This window comes from Podarcis muralis, chromosome 17 (genome assembly GCF_964188315.1).
Source record: "Podarcis muralis chromosome 17, rPodMur119.hap1.1, whole genome shotgun sequence".
In the NCBI taxonomy this organism is placed as follows: Eukaryota; Metazoa; Chordata; class Lepidosauria; order Squamata; family Lacertidae; genus Podarcis; species Podarcis muralis.
This window is the reverse complement of record NC_135671.1, coordinates 7,441,987-7,469,680: the sequence shown is the minus strand read 5'-3', so window position 1 is coordinate 7,469,680 and position 27,694 is coordinate 7,441,987. Positions and strand designations below refer to the sequence as shown.

Sequence of the window (27,694 nt, the reverse complement as noted above, 5' to 3'; positions counted from 1 at the left end):
GGGAGCCTAGGTACATCTCTGCTTCCATAAACACAAGAAAGATGGGCAACTGTCTGAAATCTGGTCTCTTTATACAGATCGGTTTGCCTGAATGTCTCAGATAAAAATACTTTTCGATAGCTCGCACATTCAGCTACCAGTCACCAAGTGGTGCACAATCACACACACACACACCCAGCTCTTTTTGCAGACAATATCCTAATATCACTGATGGCAGAGTGGAAAGCAGAAAAAGAAACAGAGAATGCAGATGATCTCCCTTTATTTCTCCCCTGTGGAGCTTACATGAAGCAGCATGTACGTGACAGTGCAGATAAGAACGACCAATATATATTCTTCATCAGTAACATAAAAGGTAGAGTCCACGGAAGCTGTTGTTCGAGGAGCAGTACAAGTTAGCAGCCAATTCAGTGCAAAGGAAAAATGCTGCCAGGAATGTTACAGTACTGAGGCAAAGATTACTCGCTTTAAGACAGATGTAAAGCTATTCTTTAGCCAGCACCTTTGGCAACAACCCTGGATGTTTTCGTACAGGTAGCAAAAGCTTTCCTGCGCCTACTTTTTTTAAAAACACGTTAGATAATGTTGTCAAAACACACTGGAAATCCAGTCGATATAAAGGTTAACCTGAGAGGATGAGAGAAACATGAGACTGTAGCTTTCTGGTGAAGTCCAGTCCTCAGTTGACAGTTAAAAAGATGTTAAAAGCAGGGAAAGGCTTCTGTTGAAGACCTTGCACACCTGCTGCCGGCCTGAGCATGCAGTGTTGGGTTATGGTCTGCTTTGGTGTAAATCAGGGTTGGCGGACCTGGGATTCAGAGGCTGAAATCAGCCCTCTGGGTCTCTCTGTCTGACCCTCAGGAATCACCCCAGGCCTCAGCACCCCTGTTGTGGACCCTCTAGTGTTTTCACCTGGCTAAAATGTGTCCCTGAACTCCGATAATGCTTCTTGCTTACCTGAATAAGGGAGGATGAGCAAGTGTGTGCTGAAGCAATCTCTTCTGTGCAAAGTTTAAATTAACACTAGTTGCTCCACCCATTTTTATCATGGGCATGCGGCCCCTGAAAGGTTGCCTCGCAAGTCAATGTGGCCCTCTAGCAGGAACAGTTTTCCCAACCCCTTGTACAGTGGTGCCTCGCAAGACGAAATTAATCTGTTCCGCGAGTCTCTTCGTCTTGCGGTGTTTTCTTCTTGCAAAGCACGGCTATTAGCGGCTTAGCGGCTATTAGCGGCTTAGCGGCTATTAACGGCTTAGTGGCTTTAAGAAAAAGGAAACAAACTCGCAAGAACTCGCAAGACGTTTCGTCTTGCGAAGCAAGCCCATAGGGAAATTCATCTTGCGGAACGACTCAAAAAACAGAAAACCCTTTCGTCTAGCGAGTTTTTCGTCTTGCGAGGCATTCGTCTTGCAGGGCACCACTGTATAAAGAATTCCTTGAGTAGAAGGATGCTGGAAAGAAGTTATATGACTTTAGTAGAAATATTATAAAGAATTAAGTATGAATAGATTGACATTGGGTAAAGATGTAAATTTAAGTCTAAAATTGCGTTAAATTATGGAACTAATTTTGTGAAAGAGGGAAAGGACTTCCTGGAATAATTAATTGAACTAGAATACAAAAAAGGAGGTGTGAGGAAGTCGAAGAAATAAGCAAATGAAAGATAAGGATATGAAAATATGGGGTTCTTTTGTATGTTGGTTTGTTCTCTTTTGGGTTTTTTTTTAAAGGCTTTCCCCCCCTTTCCCCCCCTTTTCTGTATTGTTGATGCTTTGTACTACTGTATTTATTTTTGTTTTTGAGGCTTTGTAATTGTTTATTGCTTATATTTTTCTTTTGTTTTACTTCTCTTTTTTTTTTGTAATGTCTAAACTTTAATAAATATTTTATAAAAAATAAAAAATAAAGGCTAGGAGGCTAGGAGCTCTAGAACTGGCCTAAAATGGCCTCAGTCAAAAGCAACCTTGCTCTAATTCAGCTTTTCTATTATTATTATTATTATTATTATTATTATTATTATTATTACTATTATGTGTTTACTGCCCTTTATCCGTAGATCTCAGGGCAGTTCACAACATAAAATTACAATATAAAAAACACAAAACACAAATTAGAAACAGGAACAAAAACAAACCAATAATCACCCCTCCCACAACACATTTAAATGGGCATTAGATGTCAGTCAACCCAAAGCCTGGTTGAAGAAGAATGTTTTAGCCTGGACCCTAAAGGGGTATAATGAAGGTGCCAGGCAAACCACCCTGGGGAGAGCATTCCACAGGCAGGGGCCACTGCAGAAAAGGCCTGTTCTCGTGTTGCTACCCTCCAGACCTCTTGCAGAGAAGACACATGAAGAAGGGCCTCAGATGATGGGGCCTTTAACTTTGGAGTGGCTTTGAAACATGCCTTCAATTACCTTTTGGATCTTAGTGCTGACTATGGAGAATGGGCTGACCTGTCAAGAAGGGACAAAGACATGGTCAGGTTGGAGTCTCCCCGAGACCTACTCCTCAGTGATAAAGGAAGGAAATTAAGAACAAGATCAGCAGAAGACAAAGTAAAGTGCAGGTATAAATATGAAGAAGATCTGCAGAAGGGACATGGAAGAGAGTTAAGAGCCTCGGACAGAAGGTCACCAGGTTGATGGACTATATGGAATGGATAGAAAGGACTGATGGAACCCGAGACCAGGAAGAAGAGACGGTGGATGAAGATTGGAAGAAAGTTTAAAAATTCATTTAGAGAATTAGTGTAAAATTAATGAGTGTTAGAAAAAATGTTGGAATGAAGCTATTTGGCTTTAGTAGAAATGCTATAAGGAGTTATGTACAAATAAGTTTTAAGTTTTAGGGTTTTTTATGGTAAGATAAGGTTAAAATAAATTAAGACAATTTAATGACAGAAAATAGTGAAAGATGGAAAGGATTTGCAGAGATAATTAATAACTAGAATACAAAAAAGGGAGGTGCTAGGAGGTCGATGAAACCAGTTAACGAAAGATAAAGATTTGGGAATATTGGATTTGTTTTTAATTTTTTGTTTGCTTTAGTTTTTGGTTTTGATGTATTGTGTGTTTTGTCCTCCTTTTTCTTTTTATTGACTTGTATTGTTTAATTCCTTTTTTGTTTTTGTTTTTTGTTTTTCTTTTTTCCCCCTCTGTAATTTTAAATTCTCAATAAATATCATTAAAAAAGAAGAAGAAGAAGGGCCTCAGATGATGATCTCAGGGTCCAAGTAGGCTCATGTGTTGAGATGTGGTCCTTGAAACTTGGTTTCAACTCGCAACCTGCCAATTTGGAACTGCATATGACCAGCTTCCCAGCAAAGACTGGCAGGATTGAGTGGGAAATGCACTAGATAAAAGCTATTCGTGAACCCTGGATCTTTCAGGGTCCCATGAAACACCGGGAACTGGCATGGAATCCCATTTGGAGTCAAAAGGAAACACATAAACAATAAATACATAAAGTCAGCGCATTCAAAATGGCGCAGGGGAAGAGTAAATACGTGCAAAATGAATTTGAAAGGAAAAAGTAAATGAGGGACATAACCAGGGCTTCCCCCCCCCAGCCAAAAGTCACCGGAAGTCAGTTCCGGAACTTCTCAGGTGGGCACCATTGCCATTCTAAAAGAAAGAGGACGGTGTTCAAACATTTAAAACACATTCTCTCCAAAGAATCCTAGGAACTGTAGTTTGTCAAGGGCCCTATAAATTTTAGCTCTGTGAGAGGTAAACTACAATTTCCAGGATTCTTTTTTTTGGGGGGGGGGCTCTTTTAAATGTATGCTTTGTACACGGCCTTGGACTGGGCAGCCCTTATAATGATGACACTTTCAAGCAGGGGACTGCCCTCTGACTACCCTTCAAAAACCGCTGTAAAGCTGGACACACATGAGCACCCTAGCACAAACAGTCCCAATAGCACAGGGAGGAGGGGAATGAATAGCAGATGGACCTGCCCCATCTATCAAAACAGTTAGAATCCTGAGACCAGCAAGATATTTTTTTGCAATATGTCAAGAGAATGCCCTTCCCTGGAATGCTTAATCTACCTTTTAAAAGGTAAAGGTAAAGGGACCCCTGACCATTAGCTCCAGTCGTGACCAACTCTGGGGTTGCGGCGCTCATCTCGCTTTATTGGTCGAGGGAGCCGGCGTACAGCTTCCGGGTCATGTGGCCAGCATGACTAAGCCGCTTCTGGCAAACTAGAGCAGTGCACGGAAATGCCGTTTACCTTCCCGCCAGAGCGGTAGCTATTTATCATTTTATCTACTTGCACTTTGACGTGCTTTCAAACTGCTAGGTTGGCAGGAGCAGGGACCGAGCAATGGGAGCTCACCCCGTCACAGGGATATGAACCACCGACCTTCTGATCGGCAAGTCCTAGGCTCTGTGGTTTAACGCACAGTGCCACACGCGTCCCTGTAATCTACCTTTTACTAGCCTGTAAAGAAATAGTCTGTACACACTCAAGTTTCACTGTTGCTTCAACACAAGGAATTCCACTTCTTGGCATTTTTTGGCTGGTATGGCACTCCTACATAGATTTATTGTAAACTGACTTCTACTGGTGAGCACCTAATGTAGAGCCACACTAAGTACATGCAATTGGGGGGGTGGGGGTGGAGAGAAGATGTGAAATATCCGAAAACTCATGGACAGGGTGCTAAGCAAACATGAGAATATCCCCTCTAAGCGGGCTGATCAGGAATCCTGTCCAGCAAGTGATTTTTGGTAGTTTCTGTGTACGTGCATGTATGTACCACATCGCCAATTCCTTACAAAACCAGAAAAGCAGAAGGAAAAGAATTTCACATAGAGTTTAGTGTGTGAAATGTATATGGAAATCAACTCCAAATCCATTGATTAGCACATCCAGTCAGGGACATTTATCTGAGTGAGTGTGTGTATGTATGCACAGACACATGACTGGTCCTCATGAAGAGACCAGAAGATAGTTAAGTGCTGGTACTTCACTAGCTTGTTGTCTCAGGTATTTAATTCATATCTGTGAGTACAGAAACCACACAGGCCCAGAGTGATGGATTGTGGGTTGAGGAATGGGGACAGACCTCTAAATTGAGATCTACAATACCTGATGTTATCCAAAAAGGGAAGCAGACTGCAGAGATTTTCTGGTGCGGTGACTTCTTGGAAATATTGTACACCACACACTACGTCAAGAAAAAGCCTTAGTGAGAAACAAGGCTTCCAAAGTACATGATTTTTTTCCAGTTCACTTGAAGACAATCCAGTGCATCTTTGCTCATGGGTAGCCTAGTGTTGACACTTTTTTGTTTCCAAAGTAGTGAAAATTTATGTTTGAAGGCCAGCTGTGAGGAGGAAACTGGAGTTACATATCTTCTTCATCCTCACTCACGGCTCCATTCGAGTTGCTGGCAGCATGTTCTGCCTGTTCCTTCATGTACTCGACTTTTATCTGCTCCAGTTCTCTCATCTCAGACTCCAGTTTTAACCTGTACACTCGGCGCCGATTTTGTAAAACTTTCATGGGAAACGGGTTCATGTCACTGAAGGCAATGTTCATCAGCTTCCTGGAAGAGGGCAAGCATATGAGCCAGAATTTTTAAAGGTAGCCTGGACTAAGTAGACATTGAAGGGAGGCTTGTGGGAATTCTACATGCTCTTTTGGCTTCCCACACAAAAATGGGGCAGGATTTCTGAAAGAGGTTTGTCTTCCAGAGACAGAAAGTGTCAGCCAGGGATCAAAGCTCTGGGTCTTCTCTGCACCGGGCCCTCATATTTCAGGCCACATAAGATTAGGAACAACCTTAGATGCAGCTCTGTGCCAGACCAATTTACTGGTTCTCTGCACCACTGTTCTAAAACAGGATTTCAAAATTTACTACTGGTATTTTCCACAATTCTTTTTCTGCTAAGGAAGGAACCTCTCTTCAACACAGAAGATTCTGGGGAATGTTTTAGGGTGAGCACAAGGCCAAGTCTACTGAACTAAATTACAGGGCTGCCCCAAGTAATTTTGCTGTCTGAAGTCATGGACAAAATGTTGCTCCTTTTATGTACTGGATTTGAGGTGGATTCTTAAACACTGGCAATGGGATAGCATCCTCCACTGCTCCTAAGGCTCATAAGCTAAGCAAGCTATAGCTTAGGGCCCCACTCTCTTGGGGGCCCCCCCAAAAAAAAATAAAGGAAAAAAACTGGATGTACATTTCCAAAATATAAGATAACAAACAAATAAAATAAAACCTACATACAGCAACAGTGTTTTGTGTTGTGTAGGCTCCTATGATGTAAGTAATGGGCCCCGCCTGCTAGCCCTCTCCCTAAACTATCACATATAAAGGGCCCCATTACCTTCAGTAGCTTAGGGCCTCATCAAACCTAAATCCGGCCATGGGGTTCACACAGCTCCGTTTCCGAGTACTTCACAGCTGCCCTGACCCCCCAGAAACCTCAGCTTGAGGTATCAGCCTTATTATGCCTAATGGTAGGGCCGGCCCAATCTGCCACCTTCTGTGAAATGAGAATGCAATCTAGAACACACCCAATACAACCCAGAGGCGAAGCTTTACAGAGGGCAAATGAGTTGTAGCAGGACATCTGTCCTTCAGGAAAACTGGTCAACCATTACTGATCTGCTCATTAAACACTCCTGATAAGCTTTCTGAAGAACCCCAGGATTTCCTGGAATAAAGGATTATTATATACAATAACATGGACCTATGTTTTAGATGTGCAGGTTATATTTGCCGGTGATCAATGAAACTATCAAATACATAGGCACACACGTTCAAGAGGAGGCAGGATTCACCTCAGAGCCCAAGGGTATATATAAGGGGGTATGCTTTTAAAGGAGTATTGTTTCAGTGTTGCCTCAGGCATTATTTTCACACACCGCATCATGTGGAAGCCACTTCCCTGTGGTGCTGCCCCCACACAACTGGAGTGTGAACATTTCCCCATATGATCAGCACCTCATATGCAGTGTTGCACATCAGTATGAGGGAAATGGCTCCAGCATGTCTCTGTGTGTGAGAGAAAAAGGTTTCACTTTAGCCCTAACCTAGCTGTACTTGGTTTGGTTCCTAGCCTCTGATTTGCCTCAGATAAACATGGCGTCAATGCTATTCATCATCATCAACAACAACTTTATTGCACTAGCCAAAGGCCATGGCATCATTCGCAAAGGAAACAAAAAGAAAGACAACAATAACCATAAAAACCATAAAAACGTCAGGGACTGTGAATACAATGAACCACGGTCACATCTCCTAGAAATTATTTGTTGCATACGATATAATAGCAGGGGGTTCTCAGATAGAATGTGCCAGCTTAAATATCCGAATCACCTTTGCAATTCACCGCTATTTTATCTAGTTCTTTTCTCCTGATCTTCTTAGCTGCCAACGCATATAGTGCTACTTTATAAGTTACAAAGTCATCAGTATCACTCAGCAGCCATTTCACCCTTTCCGCCCTGTTCAAGTGTGTTCCATTTGTAAGCAGGGGTTTTATAAATCAGTCTCTTGCTATTGCTTATTCCTGATCTGTGCCTGCCTCAATCCCAGTTTTTGAATTTTTCCAGTTCTCTGAATGACAAACTGTCACCTGACAACCACTTCCTGATGTCATCCTTACCTGCCATCACAGATGGTTTTGGTGAAAAAACGCATGTACTGGTAAATTTCCAGGCTGTCCTGGATCCTCAGTATCGCTTCTTCGTTGTATTTAAATATTGCCAGAGCGTAACGGAATATCACCTGGGACAAAGAAAAACATGGCTGACGGGGATGTCATAGGAGGGATGGAGTCAGAGCCACACAGATGATAAAGGTAACATCACTGAGGCAGGAAGAAACAGGTTCAATAGACACATCGGAAGCTTGTCCTAAATGCCTGGTTGCTAAAACATCTCTGCAGAGACTGATATATGAAGTGAGAATGTAGAAGGGATAGGAGGCAGGGATACTCTTACCTTAGTACCTTCATAGAGAAAGGCATCCCATACCCTGAAGAGGATATCGCTAACAAGACTGTCTACAAATACGACCAAGAACCAATTGAAGGTCACCAGGCCCAAGTCGATTCGGTGCTGCTCCAGATGAGCTGCCAGCCTGGGAAGCTTCTCTGACAAGAAATCTTTAAAGACTCTTTGATCCACCTGGATTCAGCAAAACATCAATAAGAACCAATAACCGTATTTGAAAGGATGCTTTATCAGCACTTTCTCAGAGTCCTCCAAAATCTGCAGGAGTTAATTGTACTCGTAAACACCTGAGCGATCTAACAAAATCAAAACTTTCGACTTGTGGCACAGTACAGTTATAGGGATACACACACAAGCTATGATTATACTTTCTGCAGTGGATGCAGAACCAACAGAACGAGCACAAAATCTGCTTCCAAAGCTTCCCCACTCTGATACAGTGGTACCTCGCAAGACGAATGCCTCGCAAAACGGAAAACTCGCAAGACGAAAGGGTTTTTGGTTTTTTGAGTTGCTTCGCAAGACAATTTTCCCTATCGGCTTGCTTCGCAAGACGGAAACGTCTTGCAAGTTTGTTTCCTTCTTCTTAAAACCGTTAATACAGTTGCGACTTGACTTTGAGGAGCAACTCATAGCACGCAGTGTGGTAGCCTTTTTTGAGGTTTTTGAAGACTTTGGTGATTTTTGAAGCTTTTCCAAAACTTTTCTGACACCGTGCTTCGCAAGACGAAAAAATTGCAAGACGACAAAACTCGCGGAACGAATTAATTTCGTCTTGCGAGGCACCACTGTATTGTGATTACAAAATGATTTTTGTGTGTGTGTGTGGCCCTCCAAACCCCGCTCCCTTTGGTCATTTTTTTCTTAAGTGTGTGGGTGTTACTGACTCTCCCATAGGTTCCTTCTGTGATACCAAAAGGGGTTTTTTGCACTCCCCCCTAAAAAAAACCCTTTAAAAAACAGGTAATCCTAGGATCCCATGGTACTGATGATCGCATTGGTATGAGCTACAATTGAATGGTTTGTGTGTAACTTTATGCCAAACTTTGCATTATGTCCAAATTAGGCCACAGTGAAGAAGAAATTAATTAGTTTTAAGGACAGTTTGATTCTTGACATCATGCAAACCACTAGATTAGGCGTGAAGTTCCATTATTTTGTTAAGTAATCAACTGCCTAGTTTAACATGAATCGCAGAACGATGTAAGCCAGGCCTGTGCCAACACCTATGTGAAGTGCGTTGGAATTTTTCCTCTAGAAGCACCACTTCCATCTTAAGGATATGCAATCCTTTTAAAACAACCCGTTTTTCTTTCACCCATGACTAGCCTATTGTACGGCTTGGTGGGGAGTCCCAGACTTACTTGTGAGCCTATTAGTGTGTTGCTATAATAATCTGGAGGCATTAGGTTTTCAGTGATATGAACTAGGCACCAGAAAGCCATTTCCTCTTCCTCTAGAACCAGTAGTGCAATGGCTGCCAATCTGGAACGAATAAAGAGACATCACTGTTAAGGAAAGCAGGCAATAATGGCAGGCAGTTCTTACAGCTACGGTCCTTCAAGCTGGAAAATTCCCACAAGAGGAAAATGGCGAAGAAGCAGGAAGTTTCTTCTGAAACTTAACACTACATGTGGTAAATAGGTAGCCCACTTGTTAATGGAACTAAAAAACAGGTGCCATAGTAGCTGCCACTTCTTACTATGGTGCCCTGGCGGTTCTTTCTATGGTGTCTTGCAAAAGGTCTCAGTAAATATTCCTTCAAAAAGCTACAGCACACAAGAGACTATCTGATCTTCCTGGTCAGTTTCTGTTTGCACTGGCTTTTCCCGCACTGAACACAACTCTCTTAAACATGCTGCATGCACATATTTCAGTGGTAGCCAAGATTGGAAACACACCTGTTCTGAACAGAGGAGGGATACAAATAGCTTCTCTCGACAAGTGAGGGCAGAGTAAGCTGAGGTGGGTGCCTTTCCCCCATTGACTGTGGGTAGTTGGCGGGGCAGCGTGGTGGCAGCAGTGCCCACATCATTTCTGTCTCAGTCTCTCTTTCAGATGCGGCAGCCATTTTGCGTCATGCCACACGCTCCAAGGCAGCCATTTTCCCACTGGCGACCATGATACTCTCTCAACATTCCCAATATGACCATGGCCCCTGGGCCCAAAAAAAGGTTGGCAACTTTTGAGTAAGAGCAGCTCATCTTTTCAGCAGCACAAGTGCAAACAGGCACAAGAAAACATTTGGCTGTTTGAATGGTTTCATGTACGCCTATAGCTTTTTCACAACACAGCAGTTCCAGCTGGAGTCATTGTCAAATACATTTCATGACTAATTTTTCACATTATACTTAGATTGGATAGGGAACTTTTTAATGTTTGGTGTTTTAGTGTGTTTTTAATATTGTGTTGGGAGCTACCCATAGTGGCTGGGGCAATCTGGTCAGATGGGGGTGTTAGTGGGTTGTTTTTATTTTGATACTATATATTTTGGTTTTTACGTTGATCTTGTTCTGTGGACTACCCTGAGACCTCCGGGTATAGGGCGGTATACAAATTCAATTAAATAACAACAACAACAACAACAACAACACTACAGTGGTATCTTGGTTCTTGAACTTAATCTGTTCTGGGAGTCCATTCGACTCCCGAAATGGTTCAAAAACCAAGGCGTGGCTTCCAGTTGGCTGCAGGAGCTTCCTGCACTCAATTGGAAGCCACGTTGGACGTTTGGCTTCCAAAAAACGTTTGCAAACCAGAACACTCACTTCTGCGTTTGCGGCATTTAGGAGCTGATTTGTTCGGGAGCCACACCATTCAAGTAACAAGGTACCACTGTAAATTATTATTATACCACTGTAAATTATTATTTTTACTGACCCTAATATTTGTTGCAAACATAGAGTTTAAAAAGGTCAGCAATGAGTTAGCACCCTTTACCTGTTCAGTCCCTGGCAATAGCCAATGGTGGGATTTTGCAGAGAGAATGCAAGCAAAATCCTTCGGAGTTTGGGAAGAAGCTTGGAAGCGGGTGAATTGAAGTGCCTGTTGTTGGTGAGTGTGCGAGGCAGATCCAGTTCAATCTGTCGGGAAGCTGGGTGCTCAGCGGCTTCACACTTCTGGAGCAAGTTTTGGTAATGGCCTGGAGAGCGAACGTGCTGCACCCGCCTGCTCACAATCCATCTCCACACTCGTTGGCGGTGCTCTATTGGGACGCCACAGCGCAGCAAGCTCTTTAGCTCTGAGGAGGGAGTTAGTTCCCCAAGATTATTCCACCGGTCAGAGAGAGTTTCCTCCATGGCATCCTGGTTCAGGAGATTACTGGATTTGATCTCCAGAGCCTGGATTTTTGCCAGAAGCTTCCAGTCCGCAGCTTCGTACTCAGGAATTGTCATAAACCCATAGTCATCATACTGGCTGAATGGTGAAAAGAGAAGAATATGGGGAAAACATCAAGTTCTAGAACTGTCAAATGAATTAAAGAAAATTTTGTAAACTTTCTGCTAACAATTATTATTTTTAAAAATGTATCTTGCAAAAGATCTTAATGTAGGTGCCTTTTTGACAATAAAAAAGTAAGATAATGTACAGTTTAAGAATAATATAAAATGCTACCACTGACTGAAGGAAAAACCAGCTCATATTTTCTTTTGCCTTTCTCTGCTACAGTAACACACCAAAATCAAAGGTAACCTCATAATGTAAGCGAGTCTACCCTCACCTCGCAGCCCCACAAGTGAAAATGTGCCTTTGTGGATTAAAAATAGGATTATCAAATAAAGCTTTATCTGATAATCTGCCAATGACAGCTCACGGACAGTAAGAATATAAGGATTGTCTGATGAATCAGACCCATCTAGACCAGCATCATATTCCAGAAACAGCGAGAGCCTGGTGAAAATAAAAGAGCGCTGCATCTATTTTAAACACACACACACACAGCCATTACTTGATTGGGCTCAGATGTACAGGGATCATGGCTTCCTCCTTCACACCCCACTGAAGTGCTTCCTGGATAAGGCCCTTCAGCATTTCCACATGTTCACTGGCAAAGTCCGGTAGGCCTTGCAGCTTCCGCAGAATCATCAGGTACTTACTCTCAATCTGGCAGTTGTGGGCTTGCAGACGAGCACACTGGAATTTAAAAAAGTGTTGCAGTCAGAATATGGCCGTGGCTTCCTGTTGTTGTGTTACGCTCAGAAGTAGCCACAAGCAACCTAAGGTCAGACAGCTGAGGTTGGCTCCTAGAAAGCTGGAGAGCATCACAGGCAAACACAACAGAGAACCAACACAAAGATCCACACCTCACATTCAACACACATTTAAAGCACCTTGACTCCCCTCTCACCCCCAAATTCTGGGAATTCTCAGAGTGGTTCCCTCTTCCCAGGGAACTCTGGGAATCATAGCTATGCGAAGGGAGAGGAATAGGGGTCTCCTAAAAATCATCAGCAGGGGCGCAGGTGGCGCTGTGGGTAAAAGCCTCAGCGTCTAGGGCTTGCCGATCGAAAGGTCGGCAGTTCGAATCCCTGCGGCGGGGTGCGCTCCCGTTGCTCGGTCCCAGCGCCTGCCAACCTAGCAGTTCGAAAGCACCCCCGGGTGCAAGTAGATAAATAGGGACCGCTTATAAGCGGGAAGGTAAACGGCGTTTCCGTGTGCGGCTCTGGCTCGCCAGAGCAGCGATGTCACACTGGCCACGTGACCCGGAAGTGTCTGCGGACAGCGCTGGCCCCCGGCCTCTTGAGTGAGATGGGCGCACAACCCTAGAGTCTGGCAAGACTGGCCCGTACGGGCAGGGGTACCTTTACCTTTACCTTTAAAAATCATCAGCACTTTCAACAAACTACAGTTCTTTGGGGGGAAAGCTACAGATGTTTTAAAGTCGTATAATACTGTTATACAGTAGATGGGGCCTAAAGCACAAACACTGGACTTTTAAAAAGACTTTGCTTTTTACCTTCATCAGTAGGGTCTTCTCTTTCTGAGCTACCGTGCTCCAGATTTTCGTAACCTGGTGGATTTCGCAGTTCAGAAATTGGTTCTGAATCTTGTACGCTTCTAAGTCATCCTGGCAAAAAGACAAGATACGACACGTAGAAATAACCTGTTGGCACAACTGTAATTTGTACACCCAAGAAATTTGTTGGGTTTATGAATGGGCAAATGGTGTCTGACGGAAAGATGGGGGCAAGCTGTGTTGTTGTTGGACTCTTTCGATGGCTCCTCAAACAGGCCAAGGGCATTGGTGACAAAAAGCAACAGAAAGTCCTATTTTGCAGACAGATAGAAAACATTACATCTCCAACCTGGTGCACTCCAGATGTTGAGGGCTCCTTTGGGATGAAGGAGCGCCGTGATTTTTATTTTTTTTTAAAGGAGACTGAATCCTCTGCTCAATATCATATTCCGGGCTGTTTCTTAAAGGAGCTGCTATGGTATCGTGGTGCACACAGACTTGCCACAAAAATAAAACAGAGGTATAGAACGATGGGATAACATATCACCAAAGTGCAACTGTGGAAGGAGTGAGGTCATAATCGTCACCTCCTCCTGTACCCAGGCCAAAGCATTTTGCCACCAGAGATGGTGCCCCCTCCCAGGTACGGAAGCTGACGAGACTAGCAGTTAATTTTTCCTTCAACGCCAGGGACGGGATAGTACCTGAATCATCAGGACAGATAAGGGGCCCCAGGACAGCTTGTGTAGCAACAGACAAGGGATAGAGGACTAAAGAGGCATTTATTGTATGGTGTGTGCCCCAAATAACATTTGCTCCCCAAGGCTCTGCCCAATGGTAGGGCCGGCCCTGCCACTGCACCATTTGGCTCAGAGTACCTTCAGATGTTCGATCTCTTCCTGCTGCTTGTACAAGGTCTCCATGGGAATGGCGTCTGCCTCTCCAACAGAGTCAGGCATGTCTCTGGCGAGTTGCTCCGTCAGCTTCAGGATGACTTGTTGCTTGGCCTGGTTTTTGTCCATCAGGAGCTGCACGTGGGCCTTCAGCTCCCCGATGTGCTCGTCCTTCAAAGCCAGGCCCTGCTCCAGCTCCTTCTTCTCCATCTCCAGCGCTTCAACCTGTTTATTCAGCTCGGCAATCTGCCTCACTTTGTGCCTCACCAGCTCCAGCCTATCCTCCTCCTTTGCTGTGACCAGGTACCTGCAGGACTCTCGTTTCTCTTGCTGGGCTGCCTCCAGGGCCTTATGGAGAAGCTTAACCAGTTCCTGTAAAAGTAAACATGGGGGGGGGGGGGAGAACTGTTAAGTTGTGGGCGAACATATCAGACGACACAGCGATTCTTCCAAAGCAGCTCTTTATTTGTAAGCTGGAACAGAACTGAGCTGAGGAGCTCAGCCAGCCTGCTTATATAGAGCTCCACTAGAATGCAACAGTAACCATTTTCTGAAACTAGCCAATCACTGAACGACACTTTCAAGCCTTCATTTGCATAACTATCTACAGTATCCCCCTGCTGGCCCAGGGTGAGAACTTTGGTACATAACAGGGATCATTAATTTTCTAAAGGCAGCTTTATAAGTCATACTCTGAACAACTTGGAGGAAGCGCAGGATTCCAAAGTGATCAAACATACATTTCTGTATCTGGAAAGGAACAAAGAATGACGCATTTCTATCATATGAGGATAAACTAATTTTCCATTCCAACTATAATTAGTGAGGACAGTAAGCCACAATGATTCTTCAGATACAGTTCTGGAGGAAATCCCCAAGATTCAGAGAGTTGACGCTGTGCCGATATTCTAGAAGCACAAATGAGGCGTTAACTACAGGCTAGTTAAAATTACATTGATTCTGCAACAAAATGATAAAAATCATAATCATAAGACGTTGAATAATTTACCAGTTTAAATGAAATGTATAAGAAAAGTGTTTTCTTAGTGTGTGTTTTTTAAAACTTCAGCTGTATAATCATATTTAAATTGGCAAGATTTAGATACCAAATATGGCCGCCACCAGTCTTCCATAAAACAATCAGATTTTTGTTCCTCCGAGAATTCAACTTATTTTAGAAACCATTTGACAGCCTCACCATGAAAAAAACCTAAGAGCACCGTTAGAGAATCAGCTTGTATTTCATAACAGCTTAGATGTTCTAACTTCAGTTTTCCTCCAAAATATCAGGAACAACGTTGTCCTTCAGCAGTTGCACAGGAAATGCAGTTTTCAGCGGGGAGTCTGTATCACAGGCTGATGCAATCACTCAGTCTGTGACCCACTGTTAGGCTTGTGTAGGATGGTGCCTCTGTGAGTTACTAGAGAGAAATCGGTTCTTAGAATCATAGAATCATAGAGTTGGAATAGACCACAAGGGCCATCGAGTCCAACCCCCTGCCAAGCAGGAAACACCATCAGAGCACTCCTGACATATGGTTGTCAAGCCTCTGATTAAAGACCTCCAAAGAAGGAGACTCCACCACACTCCTTGGCAGCAAATTCCACTGTCGAACCGCTCTTACTGTCAGGAAGTTCTTCCCAATGTTTAGGTGGAATCTTCTTTCTTGTAGTTTGGATCCATTGCTCCGTGTCTGCTTCTCTGGAGCAGCAGAAAACAACCTTTCTCCCTCCTCTATATGACATCCTTTTATATATTTGAACATGGCTATCATATCACCCCTTAACCTCCTCTTCTCCAGGCTAAACATGCCCAGCTCCCTTAGCCGTTCCTCATAAGGCATCGTTTCCAGGCCTTTGACCATTTTGGTTGCCCTCCTCTGGACACGTTCCAGTTTGTCAGTGTCCTTCTTGAACTGTGGTGCCCAGAACTGGACACAGTACTCCAGGTGAGGTCTGACCAGAGCAGAATACAGTGGCACTATTACTTCCCTTGATCTAGATGCTATACTCCTATTGATGCAGCCCAGAATTGAATTGGCTTTTTTAGCTGCCGCGTCACACTGTTGGCTCATGTTCTTCAAGCTATACTGGCAGTTATCCCTCTTAGCTGTAACTCTGAACAGTTCTCCAGTACCTGGGCACAACCACACAAGTATTCCAACCATTTTCCAACCATGGTTCCACAACCATCGCTCTACCACAACCTAGTAAAGAGGAAACACACTATAGCTCTAGAATGACCCTTCTACCAGAGCCCAGAAAAAAAGGCAATTCAGAATCTGGACTTGGGACACAGTATTTAGATGCTAGAAGATCAAAAGGCATACCAAACACACATGTCAGGGCAGGATTACCTTCTGAGCTTTGACATCCTCTTCAAGGACCAAAATTTGGTGCTGAAGAGAAGCTGTTCTCCCATCTCTTGCCCCTTCAGCAAAACAACGCAAACTCCTGCTTTCCTTTTTGTCTTTTCTAACCAAAGGTGGTTTTAGCCTTGACTTTGGATCCTTCTGCATCTCTGTTGCGCCTGAGGAAGAAAATAACATAGGACACGTTTCTGCTTTCCAGTGGTGGCACAGATTGTTTTGATCTGTGGTTACTGTTATTCCTATGTGGGTGGTATTGACTGGCAACTTGTGTGTATTTGCAATAGCAAGATGAGGTGGGTGAGTGAGTGAGAAACGGTTTAGATGGACAAAATTTGAGTGAAAGAGAAAGCAATGTTCGATATTAGACAAGGCTTGTTTTACTTCTAATGAGTACATAAGCAGCACTTTTCGCCAGCAGACTGGAGGTAGGAAGAAGGGCCCGATCCATGCATTCTAGGTCTAGAAAATCCAGTACAGTGGTACCTTGGTTCTCAAATTTAATCTGTTCTGGAAGTCTGTTCCAAAACCAAAGCGTTCCAAAACCAAGACGCGCTTTCCCATAGAAAGTAATGCAAAATGGATTAATCCGTTCCAGACTTTTAAAAACAACCCCTAAAACAGCAATTTAACATGAATTTTACTATTGAACAAGGCCACTGATCCATAACTTGAAAGCAATAATCAGTTGCTGTTACTATAATACTTAGTAATATAATAATATAATATAATATAATATAATATAATATAATATAATATAATATAATATAATATAATATAATATAATATAATAATATTTACTATAAAATAAATAAGACAGTATTGTAGATGAGAAAATTTTTTTTTTTATTTTTTTTTACCCAGACTGATGATAGTCATTGTTTGGATAGGTGGCTTTTATCCATTTCCGCAGTCACACAACCAATCAGTAGCTGAACTGGATTCCACACAGTCACAAAAACAAATTAACCAAAAAAGCCTCAAAAACAAAAATGCAAAATAGCAAAACAAAAGCGCCAAACTTAATCCGTTCTGGAAGTCCGTTAGACTTCCGAAATGTTCGAAAACCAATTCGCAGCTTCTGATTGGTGCAGGTGCCCCAGAAACAATAGCCGACAGCTGCATGGGCTGTTTGGCTTCTGAAAAATGTTTGAAAACCGGAACACTTACTTCCAGGTTTTCGGCGTTTGGGAACTAAGGCATTTGAGTACCAAGGTACCACTGTACTGCATACTGGGCCCAGAATTCACACAGCAAGGTATTATAGAAATTCGAGTCAGAGGTCCCCCGCCCCCCCATCTGAAAGTTGGACATTTGCATCTATAGGTGCATCTTAGCATGTGCAAACGTTTTTGCAAGTTTGTGCTACCATGGGTCTATGCCCATGTTACCTAGAAATGCTTAATTAAACCCTGATATTTACTCAGAATAAATCCCAGAGGCTTCAATGAAGGCTTTTGTGCTCACTTTTCCCAGTTTCTCCCTCACAGCTGTGCAGAATAACCAGTGTCGGATTAATGTATAAGCTAAACAAGCTATAGCTTATGGCCCCACTTTCTTGGCCCCCCAAAAAAAAATTTAAAGGGGAAAAAAACTGGGTGTACATTTCCAAAATATAAGATAAAAAACAAATAAAATAAAACAGCAACAGTGTTTTGTGTTGTGTAGGCTCCTATGATGTAAGTCATGGGTCCCGCCTGCTAGCCTGCTCCCTAAAATATCACTGGTTTGCTCATTTCTATATACAGGGTGCCTACATTCCGCATGGGCAAATGGCTTTAGGTACCTATTAGGTCCATAAATTACCATTCAACATATTCAACACAAAAAAGCGACAATTTGTTGTTGACAAAGGACAGCTGGACATATAAAGGGCCCCATTACCTTCAGTGGCTTAAAAGGTAAAGGGACCCCTGACCATTAGGTCCAGTTGTGGCCGACTCTGGGGTTGCGACGCTCATCTCGCTTTATTGGCCGAGGGAGCTGGTGTAAAGCTTCTGGGTCATGTGGCCAGCATGACTAAGCCGCTTCTGGCGAACCAGAGCAGTGCACGGAAACACCGTTTACCTTCCCGCCAGAGCGGTACCTATTTATCTGCTTGCGCCTTGAGGTGCTTTCGAACTGCTAGGTTGGCAGGAGCAGGGACCTAGCAATGGGTGTCAGCATCGCCCTTGAGCCAGTGCCACCGACTGGACTCATCCACTTCAGCCCAACTGGGCAGGCGAGCTGGGTAGCACTTCCAGAGACCACCTTCTGCACAGGAACAGGTCTAAGTGCTGTGGACTCACAACTCAGAGCTGTGGGCACCAGATTCACTCCTGAAGACAGTCGTTGCAAAGCAGAGCACAGCAGAGCACAAACCACTTGGAGAACAGCTCTGTAGAATAACCACTTTTATTCTATCTACAACTATCATACAAACTATATACAGAGCTAAATGGAGAAGTTGAACTGCACTGAGTGTCAGCAGCTGCTCTTAGCAGCAACCTTATCTATACAGAGATAACACTCTCTCTAACACTCAGTCTCTCTCTTGATGTGAGGCTGGAGAGGAATAAGTAGTGAGCAGAAACCACCCCCCTCCTCTCTGGTGAATCAGCAGAGAACATCAGCAGATTCTTGGAATCTCCTCAATGGGAGCTCACCCTGTCGCGGGGATTCGAACTGCCGACCTTCTGATCGGCAAGTCCTAGGCTCTGTGGTTTAACCCACAGCGCCACCCGCGTCCCTCTTCAGTGGCTTAGGGCCTCATCAAATCTAAATCCGGCCCTGAGAATAACAAGTAAGCAATGCTATTTTCAAATGTCCTCACCATCATGCAGAAATAAGTACCTGCATCTTCTGCTTCAGTTTCTGCCTGCTCTTCATCGGCTGCGTTTTCAAGGTCGTCTTGGATCCCCTCAAAACAAGACATGCCACCATTGTCCCTCCGGCTCTGCCAGCTACCATAAAGATTATGTACTCTGTTCCTAGAAGCACAGAAGCGCATCGGAATGGTTAGACAGAACCTGTGAATTAATAACGCTTAAATGCCGCAGGCTGTTTCTGTACACTCGTGCCACAATGCAACATCTTCCTGCAACAACATCCAGTCGTTTCCTAGTGACTTCGGACGGTTTTTTCATTTAGTAGCCATTGCTCCCAGCTGTTGCAAACTCACAGGACTTCGACTCACTTAGGGCCGGGTTCATACATGCTCGTCATCTGATGACTGTATCATCATTCTTCAAATACAGTGGTACCTCAGGTTAAGTACTTAATTCGTTCCGGAGGTCCGTACTTAACCTGAAACTGTTCTTAACCTGAAGCACCACTTTAGCTAATGGGGCCTCTTGCTGCTGCTGCGCCGCCGGAGCACAATTTCTGTTCTCATCCTGAAGCAAAGTGCATAACCTGAAGCACTATTTCTGGGTTAGCAGAGTCTGTAACCTGAAGCGTATGTAACCCGAGGTACCACTGTACAATGTCACTTCCTGGAGCTGGTTCACACATTCAGCAGTACGTCATCAAGTGTATATTGATCATATGTAAAGAGATCAAGTGAGGTACAAGCATATGTGCAACAGAGAAATCTGCACAAAATCGTACAAAACTCAAACATTACAGTTGCGCCTAAATATTCTATTTGAATGTAATATGAACAAAGAGGAAGGTTCATGGGGGAATTCTTTGCTCCTGCACAATGTTTACTTCCCCACATTTTTGCCTCTGAGTAACCTTGTTTCTCCCTGGTTGCTAGGGAGAAACAGCTGTTGGGTGGGGAGCACAATGTTTTCTTCAAGTCCTTCATGGACACAGAATCCGAGATTTGTAGTGTTGGAAGGGACCCTGAGGATCATTTAGTCCAGAGTTTCCCAAACTGAGGTCTCCTGCTGGTTTTTGGGACTACAATTCCCATCATTCCTGACCACCAGCTAGGGATGATGGGAGTTGTAGTCCAAAAAGAGCTGGAGACCCAAATTTAGGAAACCCTGACCTAGTGCAACCCCCTGCCATGCAGGAATATGGTTTAGCTAGAGGGGTCCTTGATCTGATGCAGAACAGCTTTCCTTAAGTTCTTATGCAACATCTGTGAGTTTACTGAAATAGTGATTGAGCCATAAATGCTTACAAGAGCTGATCAATGCAAGTTGTGCACTTTCAAGCCTTTCCTTTTTCATTTAATAAAGCTAAAATACACATTTAAGCATATTAATAATTTTGCTTTTTTAAAAAAAGTATAATGTCACCTTCCATAACAACACCTTCCCCCTCTATAGCGACACCCATGCCTACAGCAGGGTTCCTCTTTCATGCCATCTGGTTGGCTCTCGCCTTTCAAAACTCAGGACACAAAGGAGCATTTGTTAGTCCTCCAGATGTCAAAAGGACTCTGCTGTTAGTGGTGCAACAGACTTAACACAGCTAGTTTCCAGAAATTAAAAAAGAGAGATAAAAACAGTTACTGTATTTCAATCCAAGGATGCTTGAGGGAGATGTTCTGAAGAGCGTGAGAAGGCTGCAGAGGCGCTGGGAGAGAGGCTGCCTTCGGGCCGATGACATCTGTGGGGGTTTTCACAGGGGGCAAAAACTCATGTTCTGCCTCTGCTATAGAGGGAAAAAACAAACCAGAAGAATCAATGGGATTCAGACACACCCAAGCTAAAGTTATAGGTGCATCAAGCACAGCAGGGAGAGAGAACTGCTACCAGTGCATTCTCTGCTGTCTGTTACACAAATAAGGTAAAGGTAAAGGGACCCCTGACCATTAGGTCCAGTCGTGGCCGACTCTGGGGTTGCGGCGCTCATCTTGCTTTACTGGCCGAAGGAGCCGGCGTACAGCTTCCGGGTCATGTGGCCAGCATGACTAAGCCGCTTCTGGCGAACCAGAGCAGCGCATGGAAATGCCGTTTACCTTCCCGCCAGAGCAGTACCTATTTATCTACTTGCACTTTGACGTGCTTTCGAACTGCTAGGTTGGCAGGAGCAGGGACCGAGCAATGGGAGATCACCCTGTCGCGGGGATTCGAACCACCGACCTTCTGATCGGCAAGTCCTAGGCTCTGTGGTTTAACCCACAGCGCCACCCGCGTCCCTTACACAAATACTGCCACCCATTTGGGGCAAATGAGATACCCATTTTGGCTGACTTTTAAGAAGCATTTCTGCAACCGCTATGGAGAACTAGGCTAGCCTGGATGGAGTGGTCAACTTCAAAAATTCCCACATGCCCAGGCAAGTCCAGAACTGGAAATGAGCAGGCAGACCCTGGAGGCCTCTACTTTTGATATTTCCAAATAACTGCTGGCGTGTTTATAAACCAAGAGGAGCCAATGCCTCTTATGGCGTCCAGAGGTGTTTTCTGTTTGTTTTTTTGTTTTGCAGAAGGCACAGCTATAATCTGAGGGCATGTTATCCACATTTGCGGCTTAAAATGCAGTGAGGTCATTTCCTAGCCGGTGCCCTGCAGAATTTCAAGCTACATTTGCATGGAGTCGTTTGCATGACAGATGGGGCAGGGACGTCTTCACCTGATGCAGGTGACCTGTTTGGTTTCCCCATCCCTGCAAACCCACCCACCCCGGTTTTCCTGTTCACTAAATCGTCATTTGCACTTGTGCAATGGCTGTTAGGGTGTTGCTCACATTAGTACTTACTCCACATCAAGTTTTCTAATCGGACTGAAGCCGGTTTAACACACACACACACACACACACACACACACACACACACACACACACACAAAACAGCAGTATTTGTTAAGAAACTACAGGATCGATATGGATCGTAGTTTGCGACCTGCGACTGCAGCTTCAAAAATTAGCAGAGAGAGTGTGCTGGATGCAGAGTAAGAACAGCAGCAATGTGAACACAGACACGTTTAACTAGATGTCAGTTGCATTAAACTCTGTGGCGCTTACTTCAGAGTAGATACATAAAGGTTTGGGCTGACGTCTGCATAGCATTGTCTCCATTCCAGAAAGCCGTCCATCAAAATTACAGACTTCGGTTTCTCGGCATGCCAGAATATTCTCCTTCCTTTTTTTGTGCTGTTTTGCCTAACATCCAGCTTGATGAAGAGTTCTGCTGAACTCTAAAGCTTGCTCCCTACATTGTGGCTTCCAGTAAAAGGTATTGTTCAAATGTCCGAACTTTTCCCCCTAATGGACCATCTGCTTGCATATTTTATTTTTTTTCCTCCGCTGGAGAGTTGGCCTGCTGTGTTTAGTCACCCGTGGCGACTAATACACCCTAGCCCAGGGGCCTGATCCAGTCACCCAAGCATTTTTTTCTGTGCCCTTGTTCCCAGACCCCACCAATTTTTGGCAGTGACAGTGGGGATAGAGATGGGGATAGCATGGGCGAAGAGATATAAACCTCTTTGCCAGTCCAGTACCCTGACAGGGATACTAATCTGCCCCTCCCTGGTCATCCTATTTATCAGAAGATGAGCAGCTCCTCAGCTGATCTGCATGAATCAGCTGAGGAGAGGAAGCTGTGTCTTGTGTGCGCTATGCATGTACCACTTAGGGCTACAGCCACCACTGGGGAGTTTTCCTAGGGTGAATGCTGTCCTCAAACTAAAAAGAAGTTAGCAAACCCTACTTTAGCACTTAGGCTGATGTTGTGCAATTTGTGCGCAGTGAGGAAGCAGATTCTCTCACACGTGCGCGCACTCTCTCTCTCTCTCTCTCTCTCTCACACACACACACACACACTCTCACAAGTCTCAGCCCTATCAGAATTCTGTTTGCATTAATATTTGTAGGACCAAGCCCTGCTAAATGACCGAATTTATGCAGCACCAACTAAACCAGCACTGGCGAAATAATCCTGTCCCCTGGGGTAGGGGTGGGGGTGGGGGGCAACACATTTGCTCTGCTGCTACTTACTATTGTTAAGTGTGGCGTCCTTCACACAGGGGAAATCTGTGTCATCTTCTGCCGGACTTCTAGTCTGGTTACTACAGAACTCCCAGCGTTTTATCTGCAACTGCTGCAACCAGTATATCATGGTCTGTTTGTCGACAGCCTACAGTTCAATTTGGGGGGTGGGGGTGGGAATTATTAAATACAGGATCTGTGTAACTCAGGGAGTTGCCTACAGATACAGCTAAATTCTACAACAGATAGACTTCAGCGACAAACCCAACCTCATCACAACAGAACATGGACTTACCAAAATCCAGTATAATTGGGGAGGTTTTGACGCAGTGTAAGTTTGGCTTCCCTGTGCAAGCACAAGGCCTAGTGCAGTGGTTTCCAAGCTTCCTGCCCAATGGACCACATGAAAATTGCTGAGTTTTGGCAGGCTACTTAATGATTTTTTTGCCTGTTGTAACCATTGTAATGTTCCGTGCTAGACGCCGAACGATTTTTAAATTGTGTTTTGATTGCTTCTTTGGCTTCTTATATATTCTATTTTGTTGCATTCACTAAATCCAAATTGTAATACAATAAAAAAAGAAAAGAAATAAAAGTAGCAATCAAAATACAGTTAAAAATTCAATATGAATATTCAGTGCGGTGGATGTGCCATCTCCCATCATCAACCACTAGGGCCTAAACTGAGGAACCCCTCGTCAAAAAGACGTGGCCGGCATTTGAACTGACAAAAATCTAGCTCCCTCAGCCTTCAGCAGGTGGGTCAGTCTACCGCATCTGCTTTTGTGTGTGTGTGATTTTCACTTACGAAACAACGGCTTGCTCTGCACACAACAGTAATCCATGGTTTGTTTCGGCATGTGTTTTTTCTGAACATCCAAACCCAGACTAGCAGACTAACCATGGTTTGTTTTCTGGTAACAAACCACAATTTGAAGCCATGGCTTGTTGGCAGCTCGTGAACTATGGCTTGTTTTAACTACAAACTTAACAGCCCTGCTCAGCCATGGCTTATCAGCACACCCCACCACAGACATTTGCCCAGCTACAGAGGCATGAGGCAAGAGTGGCTGGGAAACAAACTGTGGCTTGTTTAATCATCTGCAGGACAACTCGTGATTTGTTGAACAAACCACGGCCGAGTGTTATGTACAAATGCATCCAATGTAAAATGCCATGTAGACTGAGTGTGTTGTCTAAAATGATAATAACGTACAAGAAAGTCTTCCCCACCAACAATCAACAAAAGTAACATACTTGCATTGTTTTAATAATCTTTGAGGCAGAGGATGCTAATGGTCTCAGGAGTTCAGGATACTGCCATGAATTATTAGGGGCGTCTTCTGCTTTAAGAAAAAATTCACTAGGAAATCATGTTTAAGGCAATTTCCTGAAGACAAGAGCTTTCTTCTTCTCAAACCGTGAATCAGGATATTTTGTAAAGGGGAGAGAAAATTGTGAAGTTCATGCAACCCGAAGGTTCCAACTCCTTTATCTTCTGCCAATATTAAAAAATAGGGATTATTTAAACTTGGCTCTGCATGCTAATTTTATTATTTTTTGTCCTCCAAGAGTCTGCAGCCAAGAACCATTAAATGTCACAACAGGAGAAGATTGGGATTCTGGTTAACTGAACATTCAGCTACAATTGGATGTAGCTGTGTAAACTACACCAAGATAATGCTGGCTTCTCAATGGTGATAGAGATGTTAAAACATGTGTGTTAAATGGAGCAAAACATGTTTACCTCTCCTGTATATAAATGTTCCCAGTTCTTTGGACACAATAGTAAAACACTGGTTATAACATGTCCTAAAGGTAAAGGGACCCCTGACCATTAGGTCCAGTCGTGACCGACTCTGGGGTTGCGGCGCTCATCTCGCTTTACTGGCCGAGGGAGCTTCTAGGTCATGTGGCCAGCATGACCAAGCCTCTTCTGGCGAACCAGAGCAGCGCACGGAAATGCCGTTTACCTTCCCGCCGGAGTGGTACCTATTTATCTACTTGCACTTTGACATGCTTTTGAATTGCTAGGTTGGCAGGAGAAGGGACCGAGCAACGGGAGCTCACCCCGTCGTAGGGATTCGAACCGCTGACCTTCTGATCGGCAAGTCCTAGGCTAATTCAGGAAATTCACAGCTTCAGCTCTGTAGAAACCCCCAAGCGCATCGAGTCTCCAGGACAAGGAATCCAAATAATTTATCTGCCAACACTAGTATGGCTGGTCTGCCTTTGTTTCCATGCCTTCAGTTGAGCACAAAGGGTAGATCCCTGTCCAAGATCCATTTAGGTCACCCTATGAGCTCAAGTCCCATTGCATGCCACCAGCCGCAACATGCACATTTCCCCACCACTAGCCCAAACCAGCCATGTATTCCACATACCTGAAGGATAAATGCTTTGCTGGGGGTCCTGATTTCAAAAACGCCCTCTTCCACTCCCACCTTAAGATCAAAGCTAGCACTGGATAGCTCTATGCTCCCCAGAGGGTTCATGTCCTGTGCTGTCCTGTAGTAAAGTAAGTTGCATTTGTTTTCATCGTAGACGAACCAACGCGACTTCCAGATCTTGATTGGGGCTTTTGCAGAATATTTGTTTAAATAGCCACAGAGTTGTTTCTTGGGGGTTTCTCTGCCAGGTTTCAGATCCACATTCTCCCACTTTTCCCTGGAAGGAGGCCCACCTCCGTCTAGGGCGCAACTGATGCCGCTCTCAGTATCCTCAGCTTTTTCCTCTTCGGGCTTACTAGAAGTTCCAGCCACAAGGCAATCTCTGCTCTCAGAATCCGGCTCCATACTCCACCGCAGGGCAGATCTTGTGTTGCTGGAATGCAAACAGCGAAAGACAAAACAGCCCAAGAAAATGTTGCTGAGAAAGAAAGCATATGCTACATGCATGTAAGTCCTACAGTTCAAGATATCTGCTGGTTAATAGAAAGACGTGCCTCTTGGCAAACTTCCTTCCACAGCCCAAATCTGGCAGCACTTCTGCTTCTCCAAACAGCTTCCTCGCATGTACAGAGGTCGTCACGCAACTCACATGGCAATGGAGACAAACCACAAGTAGTGAGTGCGTGAAAAAAATACAAGTAGGTCCAGCAAATCAGCCTGCTTGCAGGTGGGCTGGTTTCTATCTCTGTTCAATATCTGCTGGTCAGAATTTCCCGTTCCCGGAGTTTCTTGGGTAGGTTACCAGTATAAGTGAAGGTAAAGGGATCCCTCACCATTAGGTCCAGTCGTGGCCGACTCTGGGGTTGCGGCGCTCATCTCGCTTTACTGGCCGAGGGAGCCGGCGTACAGCTTCCGGGTCATGTGGCCAGCATGACTAAGCCGCTTCTGGCGAACCAGAGCAGCGCACAGAAACGCCGTTTACCTTCCCACTGGAGTGGTACCTATTTATCTACTTGAACTTTGAGGTGCTTTTGAACTGCTAGGTTGGCAGGAGCAGGGACCGAGTAACGGGAGCTCACCCTGTCGTGGGGATTTGAACTGCCGACCTTCTGAATGGCAAGTCCTAGGCTCTGTGGTTTAACCCACAGTGCCACCCGCGTCCCACAGGTTACCAGTATATCATGCCATTAATGTGCTATGCCACTTTTCAGCCACATACTGTCAGTTGTGGGGGTAAGGGCAGCCCTTGAAAGTTGTCCTGAAACTTCAACGGGTTCAAAATGCCTGTTGCCTGGGGCTGGGCTGACGCATGTAACTCTGCTGTTGTCCCTCCCACCCCCAACTGCCTTCCTCTTCCTTTCCAGGGCCACTTATGGGCGCTGATGCTTAAGCACTAAACAGCCCATGACTGATGCTTGAAGGACCACCTTATCCCATATATGTATATGCCTTCCTGTGAACTTTGTCCAGCATCAGAGATCCTGTTCCTAAACTCAAGTGCAGCAGGCGGGAACAAGGAAATGTTTTTCCAGTTGCTGTGGAATGCCCTCCCTACGGAAACCAAACTAGCTAAGGACATTAAGATTATTTCAGGAGGGGTTGTGGCTGGCCGAGTAAGAAGGCTGGGTAATTTTGCTGCAGGTTTGCTGAGATTTTATCAGCTGCTGCTCTTATTATATTCCTGCTGCTTTTATTTTACTGCTTTGGTTGCATTTTATTGTTCCTCTTTTTATAGCTTTAAATTTTACATGTTTCTAGCTGCCTTGAGTCACCTAGTACAGGGGTTCCAGACTGTGGTCTGTGGACCACAAGCTTCATTCAGGTGATCCACGGCCGGGCCACCTTCAACATTCCCATTGATATTTAGCTGTATGGTTATTTCATTTCTTATATTGTATTTTCTTGTCTTTCAATTTGCTTCCTGTGGAATGCAGGTTGCAGCACAATAAAATAAGATGCAAGACAGAAAAGCAGCAGTAAAAACCATGACTGAAACCATGCAGCATTTAGCACATTACAATTACTGCACCAAAGTGCACAAGCATGGGCAGTGTGTATGGAGGTCTTGGGATGCCCAGACGACAAGACCCCTCTCTTGACTTCACTGATGTGGTCCAAAGGAAAGGAGAGCAATACTGTTGGCACCAGCTTGCTGCAGGAGTTGCTGGAAGGAGGTGTACAAGGCACCATCCAACCATCTTAAGGACTCCACTCTAGAAGAAGAAGAAGAGTTTGGATTTGATATCCCG

The 27,694-nt window shown here is 44.4% G+C and overlaps 1 protein-coding gene across 3 annotated transcripts; it reads right to left on the bottom strand.

Moving 5' to 3' along the window:
- Positions 1-245: 245 nt before the first annotated feature.
- On the bottom strand, positions 246-26,546 carry TBC1D2 (TBC1 domain family member 2). Of its 3 annotated transcripts, none has more exons than XM_077920940.1 (14): positions 25,440-26,541; positions 23,065-23,203; positions 20,638-20,776; positions 19,025-19,161; positions 16,181-16,353; positions 13,809-14,195; positions 12,931-13,041; positions 11,923-12,107; positions 10,914-11,390; positions 9,338-9,458; positions 7,962-8,147; positions 7,625-7,746; positions 3,210-5,556; positions 246-2,361 (listed from the first exon to the last, which is right to left on the bottom strand). In XM_077920940.1, the coding sequence occupies exons 1-13, from the start codon at positions 25,950-25,952 to the stop codon at positions 5,355-5,357; spliced, it is 2,892 nt and encodes a 963-aa protein (XP_077777066.1). In that variant the 5' UTR covers positions 25,953-26,541; the 3' UTR covers positions 246-2,361; positions 3,210-5,354. The 3 variants fall into 3 exon arrangements, with proteins under 3 accessions (XP_077777066.1, XP_028568334.2, XP_077777067.1); XM_028712501.2 differs by having other exon boundaries at positions 20,638-20,779; positions 25,440-26,480; XM_077920941.1 differs by lacking the exons at positions 246-2,361; positions 3,210-5,556; positions 7,625-7,746; positions 7,962-8,147; positions 9,338-9,458 and adding an exon at positions 9,877-10,131 and having other exon boundaries at positions 20,638-20,779; positions 25,440-26,546.
- Between the last annotated feature and the right edge of the window lie 1,148 nt (positions 26,547-27,694).

Bases quoted from the DNA above. Each gene is read 5' to 3' on its own strand.
- TBC1D2 (XM_028712501.2), bottom strand. From the start codon at position 25,952: ATGCATGTAGCATATGCTTTCTTTCTCAGCAACATTTTCTTGGGCTGT. The intron at 19,162-20,637 runs GTAACTGTTTTT...CTGTGCTTCTAG, and splicing joins CATCCTTGGATTGAAATACA to GAACAGAGTACATAATCTTT. The intron at 13,042-13,808 runs GTACTCTGAGCC...TCTTTTTGCCAG, and splicing joins AAGAGATCGAACATCTGAAG to GATGACTTAGAAGCGTACAA.